Source organism: Gavialis gangeticus, unplaced genomic scaffold (genome assembly GCF_001723915.1).
Source record: "Gavialis gangeticus isolate Ggan-Ray unplaced genomic scaffold, GavGan_comp1, whole genome shotgun sequence".
Lineage (NCBI taxonomy): Eukaryota > Metazoa > Chordata > Crocodylia > Gavialidae > Gavialis > Gavialis gangeticus.
Window position 1 is genome coordinate 54,575,063 of NW_017728996.1, and position 14,846 is coordinate 54,589,908.

Consider the following 14,846-nt stretch of genomic DNA (forward strand, 5'->3'; position numbering starts at 1 on the left):
AAATTTATAAATTTGTTATAATTTCCTGTGTGTGGGATCTAATTATTGGAGGGTCACCTTTAATTCATCCCTCTTACCACTGCAGGAGGGCAGACAGTGGAGGGGAGAGAGGGGAGGGAGGCAGGGAAGGAGAAGGTATTTTGTGAGGGGGCTGGTAATGCTCTACCTGGAAGGAGAGCCCCTTGATGTCCACCATGTCTCCGAGCCAGGAAAGCGCAGCATTGACAAACTCCAGCACGGCCAGGAAGGCGATCAGGTTGGCCACAATGTTGGCCACCAGCCCCACGGAAGCAGAAGCACCATTGCTGGCAGCTTCCAGGATATTCTGCTCTCCCCTGGAGAGACAAAAAGAGTCAGCCACTGAAAGAGGTCCCACATGGGCTCAATGCTCCCTGTCTGGCCAGTCCCTAGGCACAGTTCCCTGGGCCTGGCCTGCCCTGCCAATATACTGACCTTCCCATCCTTTGTTCATGGCCCTGGACGCAGCATGCTACCCCATCACATCAGTTCTTTGCCCCAGCCTTCTCAGATCTTGCTTGGGGCCCCCCACTGCCCTCCCCAGTTCTGTGGGATATCCCTGCCCTGTCTCCATCCCCTTGTCCCCATGCTTGGCAGCCCCTGGACAACCCACCCTGGGCTGATAGAGCCCAGCCCTGCCTGCTGCTCACCCATTGCTAATTATCACGCCATCTTTGCTCTTGAATTTAGACTTCTCCACCTCAGGATAAACCAGCTTGGACATGGCGAGAGCACAGGGTGCAGCCATGACAGAGGCTGCGATCAGCGATGATGCATCTATCTACAACACAGCAGCACAGGGGCAATCATGTGGCAGGGGCCTGGTGTCTCCCCACGGAGCCCATAGCAGAGGGGCTGACCTGGGGCTGGCAGTGGGGAAGCAGTGAGTGAAGGGCAAGTCTAGTCCTCAAAACACATCTCAGCATCTCTACAGGGGCCCCTATTAGGGGGCAGGAAACTAATAAACTCTGCAGTAGGGTAGGGCTTGTAAATACAAGCCCTGCCCTGCAATGGAGTTTTTTCATGCAGAGCAGCACACATGTAGATGCTGAGCTGGCTGGTTGGGACACAGAAGTGCTTCAGTGCAGGGGCTGCCTGCCAACTAGCCCCTCACTGAAGCACCCTCATACCCCAGCCAGCCCCTCCACAACACATTCAGCTGCATTGGAGCAGCCCCAGGTCCCCTGCCAGTCAGGCCTGTTCCAACCTGGTTCAATGTACTGTGGTCTGGGCACACATGCAAACATGCACCCAGCAGCAGTTAGCTCCAGAGCTGATTTCTGCACATTAATAGGCATGTGTAGATGTGCCTAGGGTGTCTAGGAGAGGACGTATCCATGGGGTGAATGCCTCTCACAGCTCTGAGCCTGTTTCTAGAAGCCACAATGTGTGACCCTGATGGGTATCTCCCGTCCCCAGGCTGCACACAGCTGCACTCAGGCCACGAACATCAGCAGCCACTGCTTCCAGGCCTCTGGTCTGAGGTACAGGAGACCTGATTCCCTCAAATCTCTTTAGAAGGACCTAGAAGAGGCAGTGATGTTGCAACACTTCATCCCCTCATCATTATGCCTCCCAACCAGACAGTCATGGTGCACTGAGCTCCTGTTCTCTCCTTCCTTTATTCCTGACCCTGACACGGCCCTTGGGCTGCACTAGCAACTCTTATGTGGGCTGATCCTATCTTTCTGTCTCCCTCTTGAACCCTTCCATGAGTGTCGAATGTCAAGGGCTGCTGTAAAGTTTTCTCAACACTTTCCCAAAGCCTCCTGAAAACAACATCTCAAACAGCTCATTGCTGGCACGTTTCCCAAATCTCAGAGTGGCTGCTGGCAGGACCTAGGGATCTGCCTGCACTTAGCAGTGAGGCTGCAAAGAAGTCAGGAACAGACAAAGCCCACCCTTTGCTGTTCTTCTGTCTCCTGTTGTGTGTGCATCTGCCTTATTCAAGGAAGCAGGATCCATCTTTAATGATGATAGTAATAACCGCAGCTCCAGTCCATCTCAGCTGGTGGGTTTTTTTCCCCCCACAAAAGTCAGTAAATATCAGATTTAACACCACTGAAAAGCCAGTCCTTACAAAAGCTCTCCTCAGCTTAGAGGAAAGGGGCTGAGGAGCATTGTTCAGATGAAGGCGTCACTTCATATCAGATATGAATATGTTTGAAAGCAAGGTGCTGAAGATGTTTAGTGGGGCTGGTTGCTCCTGGGCTCATGGTGGCTGAGTGGTGAAGGTGCCTCTCTATGGCTCTGGAGCTGTGAGTTTATGATCTGTTGGAGCTAAAGGCTGCCCAGAGCTGTGAGTGGCCCCCTGGGGAGTCAAAGGCAGCTGGGTGTGATGCTGGCTACATCATTCCTTCGCACATCTTTGGCAGAGAAACTGTTGTGCTTTAACCACAGGAGCCCAGTTGACTTTTAGAGGGACTTTCCTTCCTCTTGTCATTGGACTAAGAGCCCACTGAGGTCTCGACTCAGGATCTCATGTGCTCTTTTAACTACTGAGCAGTAAACAGTGGCAGGGTCACATTTATACTCTGCATCTCTAGCAGTGGGAGGGCTTGTGTGCCCACAGACATGGCCTGCCAGTCTGCACAGGAGCTGCCATGGTGCATTCTGTGCCTCAGGTCTAATCAGTCCAGGAGGGCTCTGTCTGCCTTTGGGCAGAGCTGTTTTCTCTGCCCTGGGCCTCTGTGGTCTCGCAGGGACAATCCGCATACCTGTGCCCAGTATGCTAAGGCTCTAGATGAGGGGATCTTTAGCACACACAGCAGGGAGCCCCCACCCAGGGGTGGCCGCATAATGGGGCCTGCTGCACTCACCCCGAAGGACATGTAGGCTCCCATCACACTGCCGGCAATAGTGGAGAAGCCCCCGGTCATCACAGCATGGATTTCTGAGTACGTCATGTCCTCTAGGTAGGGGCGGATCAGCAGGGGAGCTTCTGTCTGCATGACAGGAGAAGGCAGTGAGGGCTGTGCACACTGCTAGAGGCCCCTCCCTGGTTGGGAGTCATCCCACAGTGGTGCTCTGGGGCCTCACATCACCCCACTGCTTCCCAGGCTCAAGGGAACTGGGGGATGGGGGAGGAGGAGGGCTGAGTGGAGCCTTGGGAGCCCTTTGATGGGTATATATCAAGGACCAGCTTCTCTGAGGCCTGCCCACTGGGGCAAAGACCTGGGGCTAGGCCTCCCTGAGGGCCATGCCTCCTCAAGGGGGTTGAGAACGAGCTTTCATAGACCTCTGTCTGCACACTGTCCACAGACAATGGCTGTGAAAAGGCTTGGGAGACACCCAAAGCAGCAGCAGCCTCCTGCCCCAGGGCACAGCTCTTTGGACAAGACCAAAGCATGTTCCTCCCTGTGGACAGCTGTCCGGGCCTTGCCTCACTTACCTGTCCCACAAAGATGTTCCCTGCGACACTCAAGGTCTCCGTGGCTGTGGTGCCCATGGTGACCTGCAGCAGCCAGGAGATCTGGAGAGAAGTAGGAGAAGCCTGTGTCTCAGTGCCAAACCACAGCATTTCAAACAGCTTGGCCTCCCATTGCACCTGGACTCCTGCCTTGCTCCAGGGTCCAGCTCAAGGCCTGTGGCTGAGATCCAGGAGTGCTGAGGGGCAGAGGTGTGGCTGTAGAGCTCTGTACTGCCCCAGTCAGTACCAGGTTCCCCTTCCATTGGGGCCATGCTTACCCCTGCCAAGCCAAGGTACTACGTGGGACGAGTAGATCACACTGCCAGCCCCCAGACCCACTTGGGAGGACCCAGAAAAGCTGGGTGTTACCTTCAGGATGATCCACTGCATGAGGCCAAGGTAGTAGAGAATGGACATCACACAGCTGAAGAAGACGATGATGGGTAAAGCCTGTAGGCAGAATGGCAAGGCACAGGCTGAGTGTAAGAGCCCAGCAATGCCTGCTGGTGGGATGCTTGGCAGGCCTCAGGTCAGTCTGAGGTGCTAGAGCTCACCCCAGCCTCTGCAGCTGAGCATAAGGGCAGGCATCAGTGCCCACAATGGCTTCTAGCCTGGCCCATGAGCTCTGCAGTGCCAGGGCGTCAGGGTGCCAGCCCTTACAGCCAGCCTGGAATGGCAGAACACCAGGTTAATGAGCAAGTGTCTGGGCTGCTCAAAGCCCCACAGCCCCCTGTCCTTGCCTCAGGGTTGGTCCCCCTGGCCTGAGGCTCACCTGAAAGGCAAAGGCCTCTTGGATCAGCTTGTTCCCAAAGACGAAGCTGGAGCCGGCTGTGGTGTAACTCAGGAAATACTGCAAGGGAAGAGGTCAGAGATCAGAGAGAGCAGCACCCCAGAGAGCTTTCCTCAGGCCTGTTCCAACCTGCACTGCGATGAAGGATCCCTGCAGACACCTCCTCTGCACTGTGCTCCAGTCCTACCAAGGGACCATGCCATGTGGAAACCTCCAAATCCACCTGGCTAGTGCAAGCTGGGACTGTACAACATAGGGAAGCCACAGCCCAGGGACCTACTCCAGAGACAGCCCTACCCAAAATCTCTCTAGAGGGGGAACTGAGGAGGAGAAAGAGGAGAAACTAAGAAGGGCTGGGTGGGGGGTACGGTGTCTTTGGCCTGAATGGTGACCAAGACAGGGAACCACCCAGGTTCTCTATTCAAGCAATGCACCCTGACAGTGGGGTAGTGGGCCCATGGCAAAGTACTGGCTCAGGGATGCTGCGTCCTGGCAGAGAGGTGACAGGAAAGGCAGGCAGCCTCCCATTTGCTAAAGAGTTCCTGGGAACCAGCGACACAGAGGAAGGGGCCAGGACCTGCAGGGCCTCGGGCACGGGCAGTGAACCAGAGTAGGTGCCACATCCTTCTGACACCGAACAAAGAGCTCCACTAGTCTGATCCCTAGGGCTGCTCAGTGTCCCCCCACTCCAGCCCATCCCTCTTCCTGCCTGGCTTCTTGCTATGGATGTAAAGGACCAGGGCCCATATCCCCTCATCAGGGACCCAGTGACAGCAGGGTAGCTCCCGCCCCCTGCCTTGTACCACTTCCCTCCTAATTTGAGAAATCAGGGAGAGTTAGAACCTACCCCTGCCCCACGCCTCTCCCAGCCCCCGCACCCTCGCTCTCCCTCAGCTCCCCCCCATCCCACACACCGGCTCCTCTGTCCCCCAATTTCCAAATCCCATTTCCACAGCCCATTCCTTTCTCTACCCCCATCTCCACACCCCACCTCCACGCCCCACTGCTGCCCAAGCCATGTGACCTGGGAAGCCAAGGCCCAGACTTGTCGCAAGAGGCTCCAGCCCTGGCACCAGAGCCTCCTGGGTCCCATCTGTGTCTCTGTTGTGTCTCTCAGCTTTGGCCTCAGAGACCCACAAGGGGGCTAGCCTGATGATCACAATCCCACCTCCTGGGCACTGGCTGTGCCCCGTGATGCTTGCTGTTACCTGAATCTGACTGCCCAGCCACTGGAAGGCCTGAAATCCAGGGTCCGTCCTGATGATGAAGATTCCCAGAACAAACTCCATCCCAAGACCCCAGAAGACAGCTCTCCAGGACACCTGGACCAAGGACAATATGGGGCCCTGTGAATTAAAGAGTCCTGCAGCCTTCCCACTCCAGTGCTCAGCCTTGCCCATGAGCCCAGATATCACAGCATGGGCCAAACTGGCAGACATGTGGCTGCCATGGTGGTGCCTTGATAACGCTGAGACGAACAGCTCAGTGCCTGGGGAAGGCTCTTGGCTGAGGGAACATCTTGCAACATCTAGATCAGTTCTCTGCATGGGACTGTCAACAGGCTTCTGACTGACCAAGGGGCTCAGTGTAGCTCTGGAAAAGCAGGCAGAGGGTGTGGAAAGCAAGGGGGAGAAGCACAGAACAGAGGATGGGGCAGAGGGGGAGGTGGCAGGAACCAGGGAATGGGTGCTGGGTTGTCGTCATGTCAGGGAACAGCTCTCCCAGAGAGAAGAGCACATGGGCCTTCGTATCTGGGCGGGCCACACTCTGCTTCTAGCAGCACCAGCGTCAGCCAGGCAGTGTCCGACCAGGGACTTAGGGGTGTTGCATCACAGTCGTCCAAAGCAGAAGCTTATGTGGGTGACCCTTCATGGCCCATCAGGAGGGCAGGGACCACAGGGGTTGTACAAAAGTGATTAAGCAGGTGAGGGTGAAAGTTAACGGAGGCGGGTGTCTAAATTACTCAGACACCTTCCCAACTATACAGCTGGTCCAATAAAAGATACCCCTCACAAAACTCCTTGTCTAAATCAGTAGGTGCTTTTGTAAAACTCCCTCTGCACCCATCTGAATGGACAGGGCCCTGGGGAGCATTTCAGTCCCTGTGACAAAAGAAGGCATTTGTGGCATTGACTGCCCTCAGGTCAAGGTAACAGAGGTGTGTTATGAGAGTCAGGAGTCCCAGGCTGGCTCTGCAGCCCTGGACCTTGCCAGTTCTCTGCCCGTGAGGCTGCAGGTGGCACGGCCTCCCCCATTTTGTCTGAGGTCCAGGGGATTCTATTTTCTTTCTGCTGTGAATGTCAGGGGACAAATGCAAGCACAGTGGGTGGGCGGTTGCTTCCACAGGACTGTATTAACAGCAGTCTTGCTTCCACAGGTCACCTCTGTCCACAAGCCCTGCTGCTTCCCACCCTAGGAGGTTGTTTCAGAACCAGCTCTCTCCCAGTGGAGCACAGTGTCTTCAGCACCGGGCCCAGGGAAACACCTTAACTTACTGCGCCATGGTGCTTGGAGCAGGCAAAAAGGACCAGCACAAAGACACAGATGCCAGCAAATGAGATCAGCTGCTCCGGATTTTTGGCAGTGTCCAGAGCCAACCATACGACCAGCCCACCCAGAACAGCCAAGCAGAACACCCTGAAAAAGAAGCACCAGACGGCCTGTCACACAGGAGATGTCACTGCAGAAATACGCGATGACATGTTGGTGAGGCGACATCACTGCTGGAACAGCTGCCACAGTGTCTAAAATATCAGTTAGCTCATCAAGGAAAGCTACTAAGTTATCTGGTGTGACCTGGCCATGGCAAACCCAAACCCAAGCTACTCAAGAGGTGGGGATCACTCCAAAAGGCAACCAAGCTGAGTAGCCTTTTCTGGTCAGTACTGACAGTGCCAGTGCCTTAATGACCACCTTGTGCTATCACCATCCTTTTGCAGGCAGCTGCAGCAGTCCCCTGAGAATCCTTGAGGCTAGCTTTGCCCAGGGCATGAATGGGGTGAGTGAGGAACAGACTCCTTCCCCCTATACCTTGATGAGCAGGGCAAGCCCAGTCTGTGCATGCAAGCAGTACTACCTTGTGGGCACTCCCACCCAGCTTCCATATGCTCATCGGGGGTGATCAGACCAAGACAACACTTTTCAAGTGGCCAAGGAAAAGAGGCATCTGCTCACAACATGGGGCATGCAGTGCAAGCTGTTCTCCAGCTCACCATTTCAGCCATGGCCAGGACTTCCGGAAGCACTGCTGACAAGGGCTGAAGAGCCTCACCAGCTTTGCCCCATAGTGCTTCTGAATGAAGTCATAGCCCACAAAGAAGACAACAATGCAGGTGATGACCACCAAGGCAAGGGCACGCTGGAAGTTCAGGCAACAGGCCGCAATGAAGTAGCACAGGTAAGCTGGAAAGGAGAGGCAGGGACAATAAGCAGTGTTGGAAGCCAGCAGACAGACTCAGCTCACACAAGCCCCACCCCACCTTCCCTGGACCCCTCTCACTGAGCCTCACCACACACAGCGACTGCATGGAGGAACAACACCACACCCTCATGATGGGCAGATCTGTGAGCTTGTGCAGCCACCAGCACATTGCCCGTTATGGGCTGAAAGGAATAAAGATGAGGAGCACTGTGTGTTCGCTGGGCAGGGAGACAGGCACAGGCTAATGCTGCCCTGGTCCTGGTGACATGTGACCCCTTGGTGAAGAGAGCAGTGGGATGAGAATAAGTTAGGCCAACTGCAGCTGGGCAAGACTATGCTAAGACATGGTCTCCAGAAGAAAGGTTGGTGTCCCACCTGCTTGGCACACTGGAATCAAGAGTAGCCAAAGGCCTGATGGAGAAGTCCCCTTGGGCCATGGGTGCTCTTCACCCTGATGTCCCTGGTTCCCAAGATGTTTCACCTGTACACAGGAGACCCAGGAAGATCTTCCGGAGCAAGCTGGAATGAGTCTTGCAAAAGTGCCTCGCCTTCCCCATGGGCTGTGTCACCTTCCTGGAGAGAGTTAGACAGAGAGACCAGTGCATGTCAAAGACACAACTCAGCCAATCTCCCCCCTCACTGTGGGACACTTCTGCCTGGTGGGGTTGATGGGATCCAGCAGCCAGCAGCTCCCACACAATAAGCCTGGGCAGTCCCACAAGAAGCTTCAACTTTCCTGAGGCTTTGGAGAAACAATCCAGTCACAGAGAGACACTTCCTGCCCCATGCAAACCTGCCATGTAGTCCAAATGCAGGTTCATACACAGCAAGCTCAAAAGATCTCAGCACATCTGTTCCACATACCTCCATTAATGCAGCCCTTGGCATCCCTTATGAGCTGAGCCTTGCCATGGGGGGCAGGACTATTATCTGCAGATTAGATAGCAGAGAATGTGTAGGAGGCTGCTGCAGGCTGAGCAGGCATTGGGACTTAAGGCTCTGCTATAGTAGAAATGACTCTCAGCTTTGCCTCTCAGGCTGTCAGAAACAGCCAGTCAGTGAAGGTGCCCCAAGGGTCTGCCTCTCCATTGAGCAGAGAGGAGGTTGGTCCTCCTTGGGTACCACAGCATGCCTCCCATATCCTCCCTGTTATTCAGTGTCAAAGGGATCTGAGGGCTGTGGGTCACATTCTGGGGGGAAAAATGGATGGCAGAGCCTGGCCTGACTGTTGGGTATCCAAAAAGGGCTTGGGGTAGTCGGGCTGCTAAGAGTTGTTTTGTTGTGACCAAGAGATCTCAGTATATCTGTTGCACAGACCGCTGTTAATACAGCTACTGGTAACCTTGATCATGAGCTGAGCCTTGCCATAGCGGGGCAGGGGGGACATAGACACTTCTGCCTGGTGGGGCTGACAGGATCCGGCTGGGCCAACAGCTCCCACACTTTAATCTCAGGTAGTCTTACAGGAAGGCCAATAGTTTGGTCAGGGGGAGCTGTCCAGGAAGGAAAGTGATACTCCCCCCAACAATGTAACTCTACCTCCAGCAGGAGGGGCATTGGGCTTTCTCTTCTTTCTCACTCTCTTCGGGTGGACCATCGTTTCCCTCAGGGAGTTCCCGCGCTTCCTGCAAAACACCTGGTTAGTCAACGCTCCCGCACCTCTCCATGGTGTCAGCACAGGAGAGAAGCCGGGGGGGGATTTACCATCAAGTCAAAAGCTGGGTTCTCTGACCCCTCTTTGAGTTTGCCCAGTGATATTCTGCCATCTTCCATCTCCAGATGTGCCCCACCTGCAACACAAACCTGGGCATCAGCCAAGAGGCAGCACAGCCGGGCACCTTGTGAAGGAAGAAACTTCTCTCTGACTCCACAGCTGAGAGGGGAGTCTTTTGCTTCCCTAGAGCAGGGAAGGCCTGAGGGTCTTCCTTGTCCTGTATGCAAGGCAGAGCAGCCCTCAGGCTCCAGTCCACTAGCTGGGACAGAAAAGTGCAAAGGAGGAGTGTCCAGACATGCTCGGGATGTTGTACCTGTGGAAAGAGGAGCAATGAATCCCTTTACTCTTCAAGGCCTAAGAGAAGCGCTCCAAATGTGTTCTTATGCCATTAAAATTAATGGCCTCAGAGGCACAGGGCTCATTATCTCCCTTGTTCTTCCCCACTTACAGAAAAGGAGCCTTTGCTTACTTCTAACCCTAACAAGTGAAAGCGTCTTAAATTACCTCCTTGTTTCCAACTAAACCCTGTATTTCTACCTGTCCCTGATTTTCCTTACAGACCATTGGGAGATAAATGGCCCTGCAGTAATCTTTAGGCACAGTGAGCCCTTCTCTATGAGATGAAATGCCCTGACCCTCACTTCCTAAGCTGTATCCCCCGATGAAAACAGCGTTCAGCTGGAGATAGCGTTAAGAGCACAAAGTAGTACAGGGATTATCCCCAAACAAGTGCTTTAAAGCCAAAAAGTTCAGAGCTAAGCTTGAATGTGAAAGAAATCCAAGCATGCTAGAATGTGGGAAAACACCGTTAAGGCTCCTGAACAACCTTATCACTCAGCTACAGTCAAGCCATACCATAACAATGCCATTAGGATTAAAACAGAATGCTGTTTAGGGCCCCAAATTGGACTAAACCAATGTCTTAAAAGCACGTTAGCGTGTGTATTTTATGTCCTTCATGGTGTTACTACAAAAGGTGGGTTGGGAGCCTTAATTTGCCTTTTATCAAGAATCTAGAAGGAAATATAAAGTTACTGGTGATAAAAATGGCAGATAACAGAAAAATGGGTAGAGTGAAAAATATTGATCAGGACGCATTATGGATAAAGTGTAGCAGTCTGGATTTCTCAGGAAGGTGGGCCTCTTTGAACAACATTCATTTTAATACAGACAAATGCCAGGTCAGAGAGCTAGGAGCACAGCAGGTAGATCACATTGGTTGGATGAGAAATGCTACAATAGTGAAAAAGAAGTAAGGATGTAACAAGAAGGCATGGGTCCACATCAATGCATGAATGTCACTTTGTTGAGTAGCTTCCATTTTTAATCTTGAGCTGAGCACAGGGCTACTCACTGGAGGCAGACCACTGCCCTGCCCAAAACCAAAAGAGTATGTGTGACCCCCTTGGCACCTATAAGGCATCACAGAGCATTTTGGAGGTGATGACTTCAATTGCTGATTCTACTCTGTGGCCCAACAGGTTTTCCACATTGCATGGCTGGTGGGTCTGCAGCTTCTCAGCCTGGGCATGTGGCAAAAGGAGAAAACTGAGTTAAAAGAAGTGTTGGCTCTCAGGATCAGGGGACAGACCATTGTCCCAATGGCTAGCCCAATGTCTAGAAAGAGGATAAGGAGGCATGAATCTGGTTAAGACGAGAAGCACTAACAGGCAGGGGAAAGAGCGTGTATAAATAATGGTGGATCTAGGAATCTGAAAAGGTATACGCAGTCAGGATTGGGTCCTTGGCCTCCAGGGCTGCCAGGGTGTGGCAGGCACTACTAGCTGCCCACTTACTCAGGACGAGGAGCCTGGCAGCTCAACTCTGGCAGGGTCAGGCCCTCAGCTCCCTGGGATGGCAAGAGTAGAGGAGGAATGGAAAGGAGCATGTCATGTAAGTGAATGGGAAGGTTCATCAGTGGAGACACCAGGGTCAGGGTCTGAGACAGCTGTTCAGCCCACACAGGCCTAGCATCTCAGGTCTGAGGCCCAAACTGTGCCACATAGCTAATGACAGCAGCCTACCCAGACCCAGTTGGCTTAGAAGCACATGAAACCTTATGACTAGGTCTACTCAGACTGGTAACTGTCCCAGGAATGGGCCAGGGCCAGCAACCAGTTGGACATGAGTTCCCCTTCCAAGCAGGTCAGGAATTTTCAGAAAACCAGTTTTTCTGCTAGAAAATTCCTGTGAAACACGTTTGTATGGGCACCTGTGTGCAAGTGTTAGTGGGAAACATTTCCTGGGTCCAGGACAGAATTTCTGGTGAAAACCAGGGAGAAAATTGTGATCTCCCCCACACCCAGTGAGAAGGATAACTGATGGGGCTGCAGACAAGCTCTGTGCTCCTTTCAGTGTCTTGTGTTGAAGCAGTTCCTCTTTGCATTAATCAGTGAACATCCATGGCATCGCAGAGTGTGAGAATGGCTGTTTTTGTACAGGCTGAAGACCTGGCTAACTACCTCTCTCTGTCTGTCTTTATACAACTCAGTATTTAAGGCACTGGGTTGGACCATGGGAGGCAAAGGTTCAAGTCCCCGCTCCAATCAGCATAAAGCAGAATGGTTCTAGCAGGGAAGACTTACCCCAGAAGAGCCGGGTGCCTAAGGCACTTACCAGGGCTGGGGTTCCACTTCTGAGCCTGGGTCAGGTAAAGAAGAGGCAGCAAATTCCACCTCTGAAAAAACAGCACCACATCCTGATCATCACTGAGCTATCAGCTCTCTGGAGCTATGTGCTCTGCTTTTTTCATAGTAAGCCTCGAAAGGCACTGCTTCCCTCTTGATTCAGGATGGGAAAACACTGTGATCTCAAAATTTTTTGCAGGACATGAAAAAAGTTTCCTACACAGTAATGCTTCCATTCCCATGGTGCTGTCTGTAGCTAAAGGGATGAATGTAGCTTGTGATTATATAAGCATGGGAATATAAAGGGAGGCATTACTGCCTCTGTACATGACTTTAGGGGGGTGGGGGTCGCTATTGGAATAGCGTGAGCAGTGGCAGCACGTGCCCTTCAAAACAGACACTGGTAAGGGTTCAGAAAAGAATACATGATGCATAGTCTGGGAACTGCACTGGTTAGCAGGTGACTTAAGAAACTTTATCCTCTGAAACAGTCAAGAGGTGACTTGATCAGAGCCCATAGGGTTCTCATCAAAGGTATTCAGGGGTTTCAATCCCATTGATTTCATTTATTTCAATGGCAATAAATGTCCATCAAGACCTGGGCCCATGGTCTGACATGAGGAGGAGGTTTCTGACACCTGAGGGCTCCTCACTCCTGCAACCAAACACACAATGAAACCTGCAGTAGGAGCTGCCTCTGCTGAGCAGCCCCCAGCTTCCCCTCCTCATTCCCTACACCTTATGAGTCCAGCTCAGTAGCTCTCAACCTTGTTAGACTCTAGGTCCCCCTTGTTGGACTTGAGGCCTCCCCTGGAAAATGCTAGCGCTTGGATTTCACTCTTTGTTTGACTACAAAAAAATAACAGCAGATTCTTCTGTTGTAAAGGACCCAGAAAGGCCACAGCAGGGCAGAATGATTTTGACTGTTAACACCATTACTTCCTGTTTGAAAGCTCAGGGTTTATCTTGTAAACTATATGCAGATGCTTGCACATCTCACAGTGCTAAGACTGCATGGCACCCTTAAAAGGACCTCACAGCACCTCAAGCACTGCCGCAACCTAGCTGAGAATCACTGATCCAGCTCATTACACCTCTGTCCCCCAGCCCCACTTCTGCCTGTGCCCTGCAACCCCTGCCCTGCCCCCAGGTCCCTCTCCTCTGTGCCCCTCCTGCAGCTCCCAGAGCTCTTTCCCCTCTCCTGTGCTCAGGGAGGGGGCAGCTGCAGCAGGGTCTTTTTCTCTCCCATCCTGGGCTCAGGCTCAGTTCCAGCCCCAGCCCCAAGGATGCTGGCTGACTCCCTTCTCCCCTGGGCTGGTGTTGCAAGGAGGGAGGGGGCCAGAGGCTGGGCAGGCCAGCTGCTCACAACAGAGGTGGAGGCAGAGGAACACCCAAGGCATTCCCATCTATAGTCAGCTGCTCCTTCTCCTTCCTTGACCCCCCAAACCTCCTTTTGTAAGGGTACGGAGGAGGCCCTGATTGGCTTCTCTTCCCTGACAGGAGCCAGGCAGTGAGGCAAGCAGCCAAGGTGCCAGCTCCCTTAACCCAGGGCAGAAACTGTCTCTTTTTGTGGGCACCCAGCTGGCATGACTGACAGGTGGGCAGGGCAGGGGGCAGCCCCATGCACTGGTGCTCAGGTCTCAGCCCTTTGCAGTGCTCCCCTACCACCCCATTAGAACTGAACCATTCACCCTATTGAACTTAGCCAGGGCATGCAGCTGGTCAGGAGCAGAGCCAGGGATGGCGCCCGCACTCCTGAGTGCAGCCTGTCACGTTCACCCCCAGACCACCCCAGTGATACCCAGGCAATCCCTGCCACTGACCACGCTGTGGAAGAACTGCTAAATCTGAGCTAATGGCCTCCCAAGCAGAATAATTCATGCAGAGGGAGACCTCAAAACTAATTCTGCATGTGTGGCTTACAAGGCCACTTATCCCCCCTCAAATCCCAAATGAATCTACAATGACGTCCAAGTTTAAAGGATGGTGCCAGCCAAACCCACAAGAGTCCCTCAACATTTGAACACAATGCAGTGCAGCCTACACATGCTCTTCCACACACCCCCTGGCACTGATCTTCCCTACTGACACTCCAGCAAGGCCTCAGTTTCCCCCACTGCCTTTCCTGCCTATCTCTTTCCCTTTGTCTCCCATTTTCCTCCCCTCCCCTCCAGTGAGCAGATCTTGAGCTCATTACAAACCCTGCCCTGAGCAATCATATTGGTAGGCCTGATCCCACATTGGCAGTCACTGCTTCAGCTCCCATCAACTCCTTTGGTGCTTTACTCACCACAGGCTTCTGCTCCAGGGCTGAAGACCAGACCCTCAGCTTCCTTGTGCCCACAGAGGGTCAGAGTCACAGCCGTTGCCTTCCCATTTCTTTCTGCCAGAGGCTGGGAAAGGAACAGGTTATCAATTAACAGCACAGTCCAAAGAACTGAACGAGGCACTTTGTAGCCTACCCAGACACCCGTGTGCTCCTGTTCCTCCCCTGATCCTGACAATCAGGATCATGTCCTAATTTCTCCACTTAACAGTAATCACAGAGGTAAAGCTCATAGCCCTGCCCCTGTCACCAAGGCCAGCTCAGCCCAGGCCAGGCAGTCCTGCCACACTATGTAAAGTTGCCCTGACTCATGGATTCACCAGTGTAGTGTGCCAGTGCTTGGGTGGAGCAGTGATGGGGTGCTTATAAGTTAAAGGAATCTGGGAGGCATCTTGGGTATGGTGAATAGAGGGGGAAGGGAAAAAAAGCTAGCACAGAAGGGCAACAGGACAGCAGAGATGAAATGCAGGCTCAGACAAAGCTGTGCAGGCTGGGAATTGAGGCTAGGAAGCCTGATACTAACAGGGTGCCAGGGGGAATC

The 14,846-nt window shown here is 53.1% G+C and overlaps 1 protein-coding gene across 2 annotated transcripts in view; it reads right to left on the minus strand.

The window, feature by feature from the left end:
* LOC109288807 (sodium/nucleoside cotransporter 2-like) overlaps window positions 1-14,370 on the minus strand; it is a 25,283-nt gene extending 10,913 nt beyond the window's left edge. The window contains exons 1-14 of one of the 2 annotated variants that reach the window (XM_019504569.1): window positions 14,270-14,364; window positions 10,707-10,875; window positions 9,343-9,428; window positions 9,178-9,263; window positions 8,120-8,211; window positions 7,430-7,619; window positions 6,713-6,854; window positions 5,426-5,539; window positions 4,200-4,277; window positions 3,797-3,877; window positions 3,410-3,490; window positions 2,838-2,963; window positions 669-799; window positions 167-335 (exon numbers count right to left, since the gene is read on the minus strand). In XM_019504569.1, the coding sequence (XP_019360114.1) occupies window positions 167-335; window positions 669-799; window positions 2,838-2,963; window positions 3,410-3,490; window positions 3,797-3,877; window positions 4,200-4,277; window positions 5,426-5,539; window positions 6,713-6,854; window positions 7,430-7,619; window positions 8,120-8,211; window positions 9,178-9,263; window positions 9,343-9,411 (1,359 nt within the window). In that variant the 5' untranslated portion in view covers window positions 9,412-9,428; window positions 10,707-10,875; window positions 14,270-14,364. Of the gene's footprint in view, window positions 1-166; window positions 336-668; window positions 800-2,837; window positions 2,964-3,409; window positions 3,491-3,796; window positions 3,878-4,199; window positions 4,278-5,425; window positions 5,540-6,712; window positions 6,855-7,429; window positions 7,620-8,119; window positions 8,212-9,177; window positions 9,264-9,342; window positions 9,429-10,706; window positions 10,876-14,269 lie in introns of both variants that reach the window. The other variant, XM_019504567.1, reaches the window with a different exon arrangement.
* Window positions 14,371-14,846: the final 476 nt, after the last annotated feature.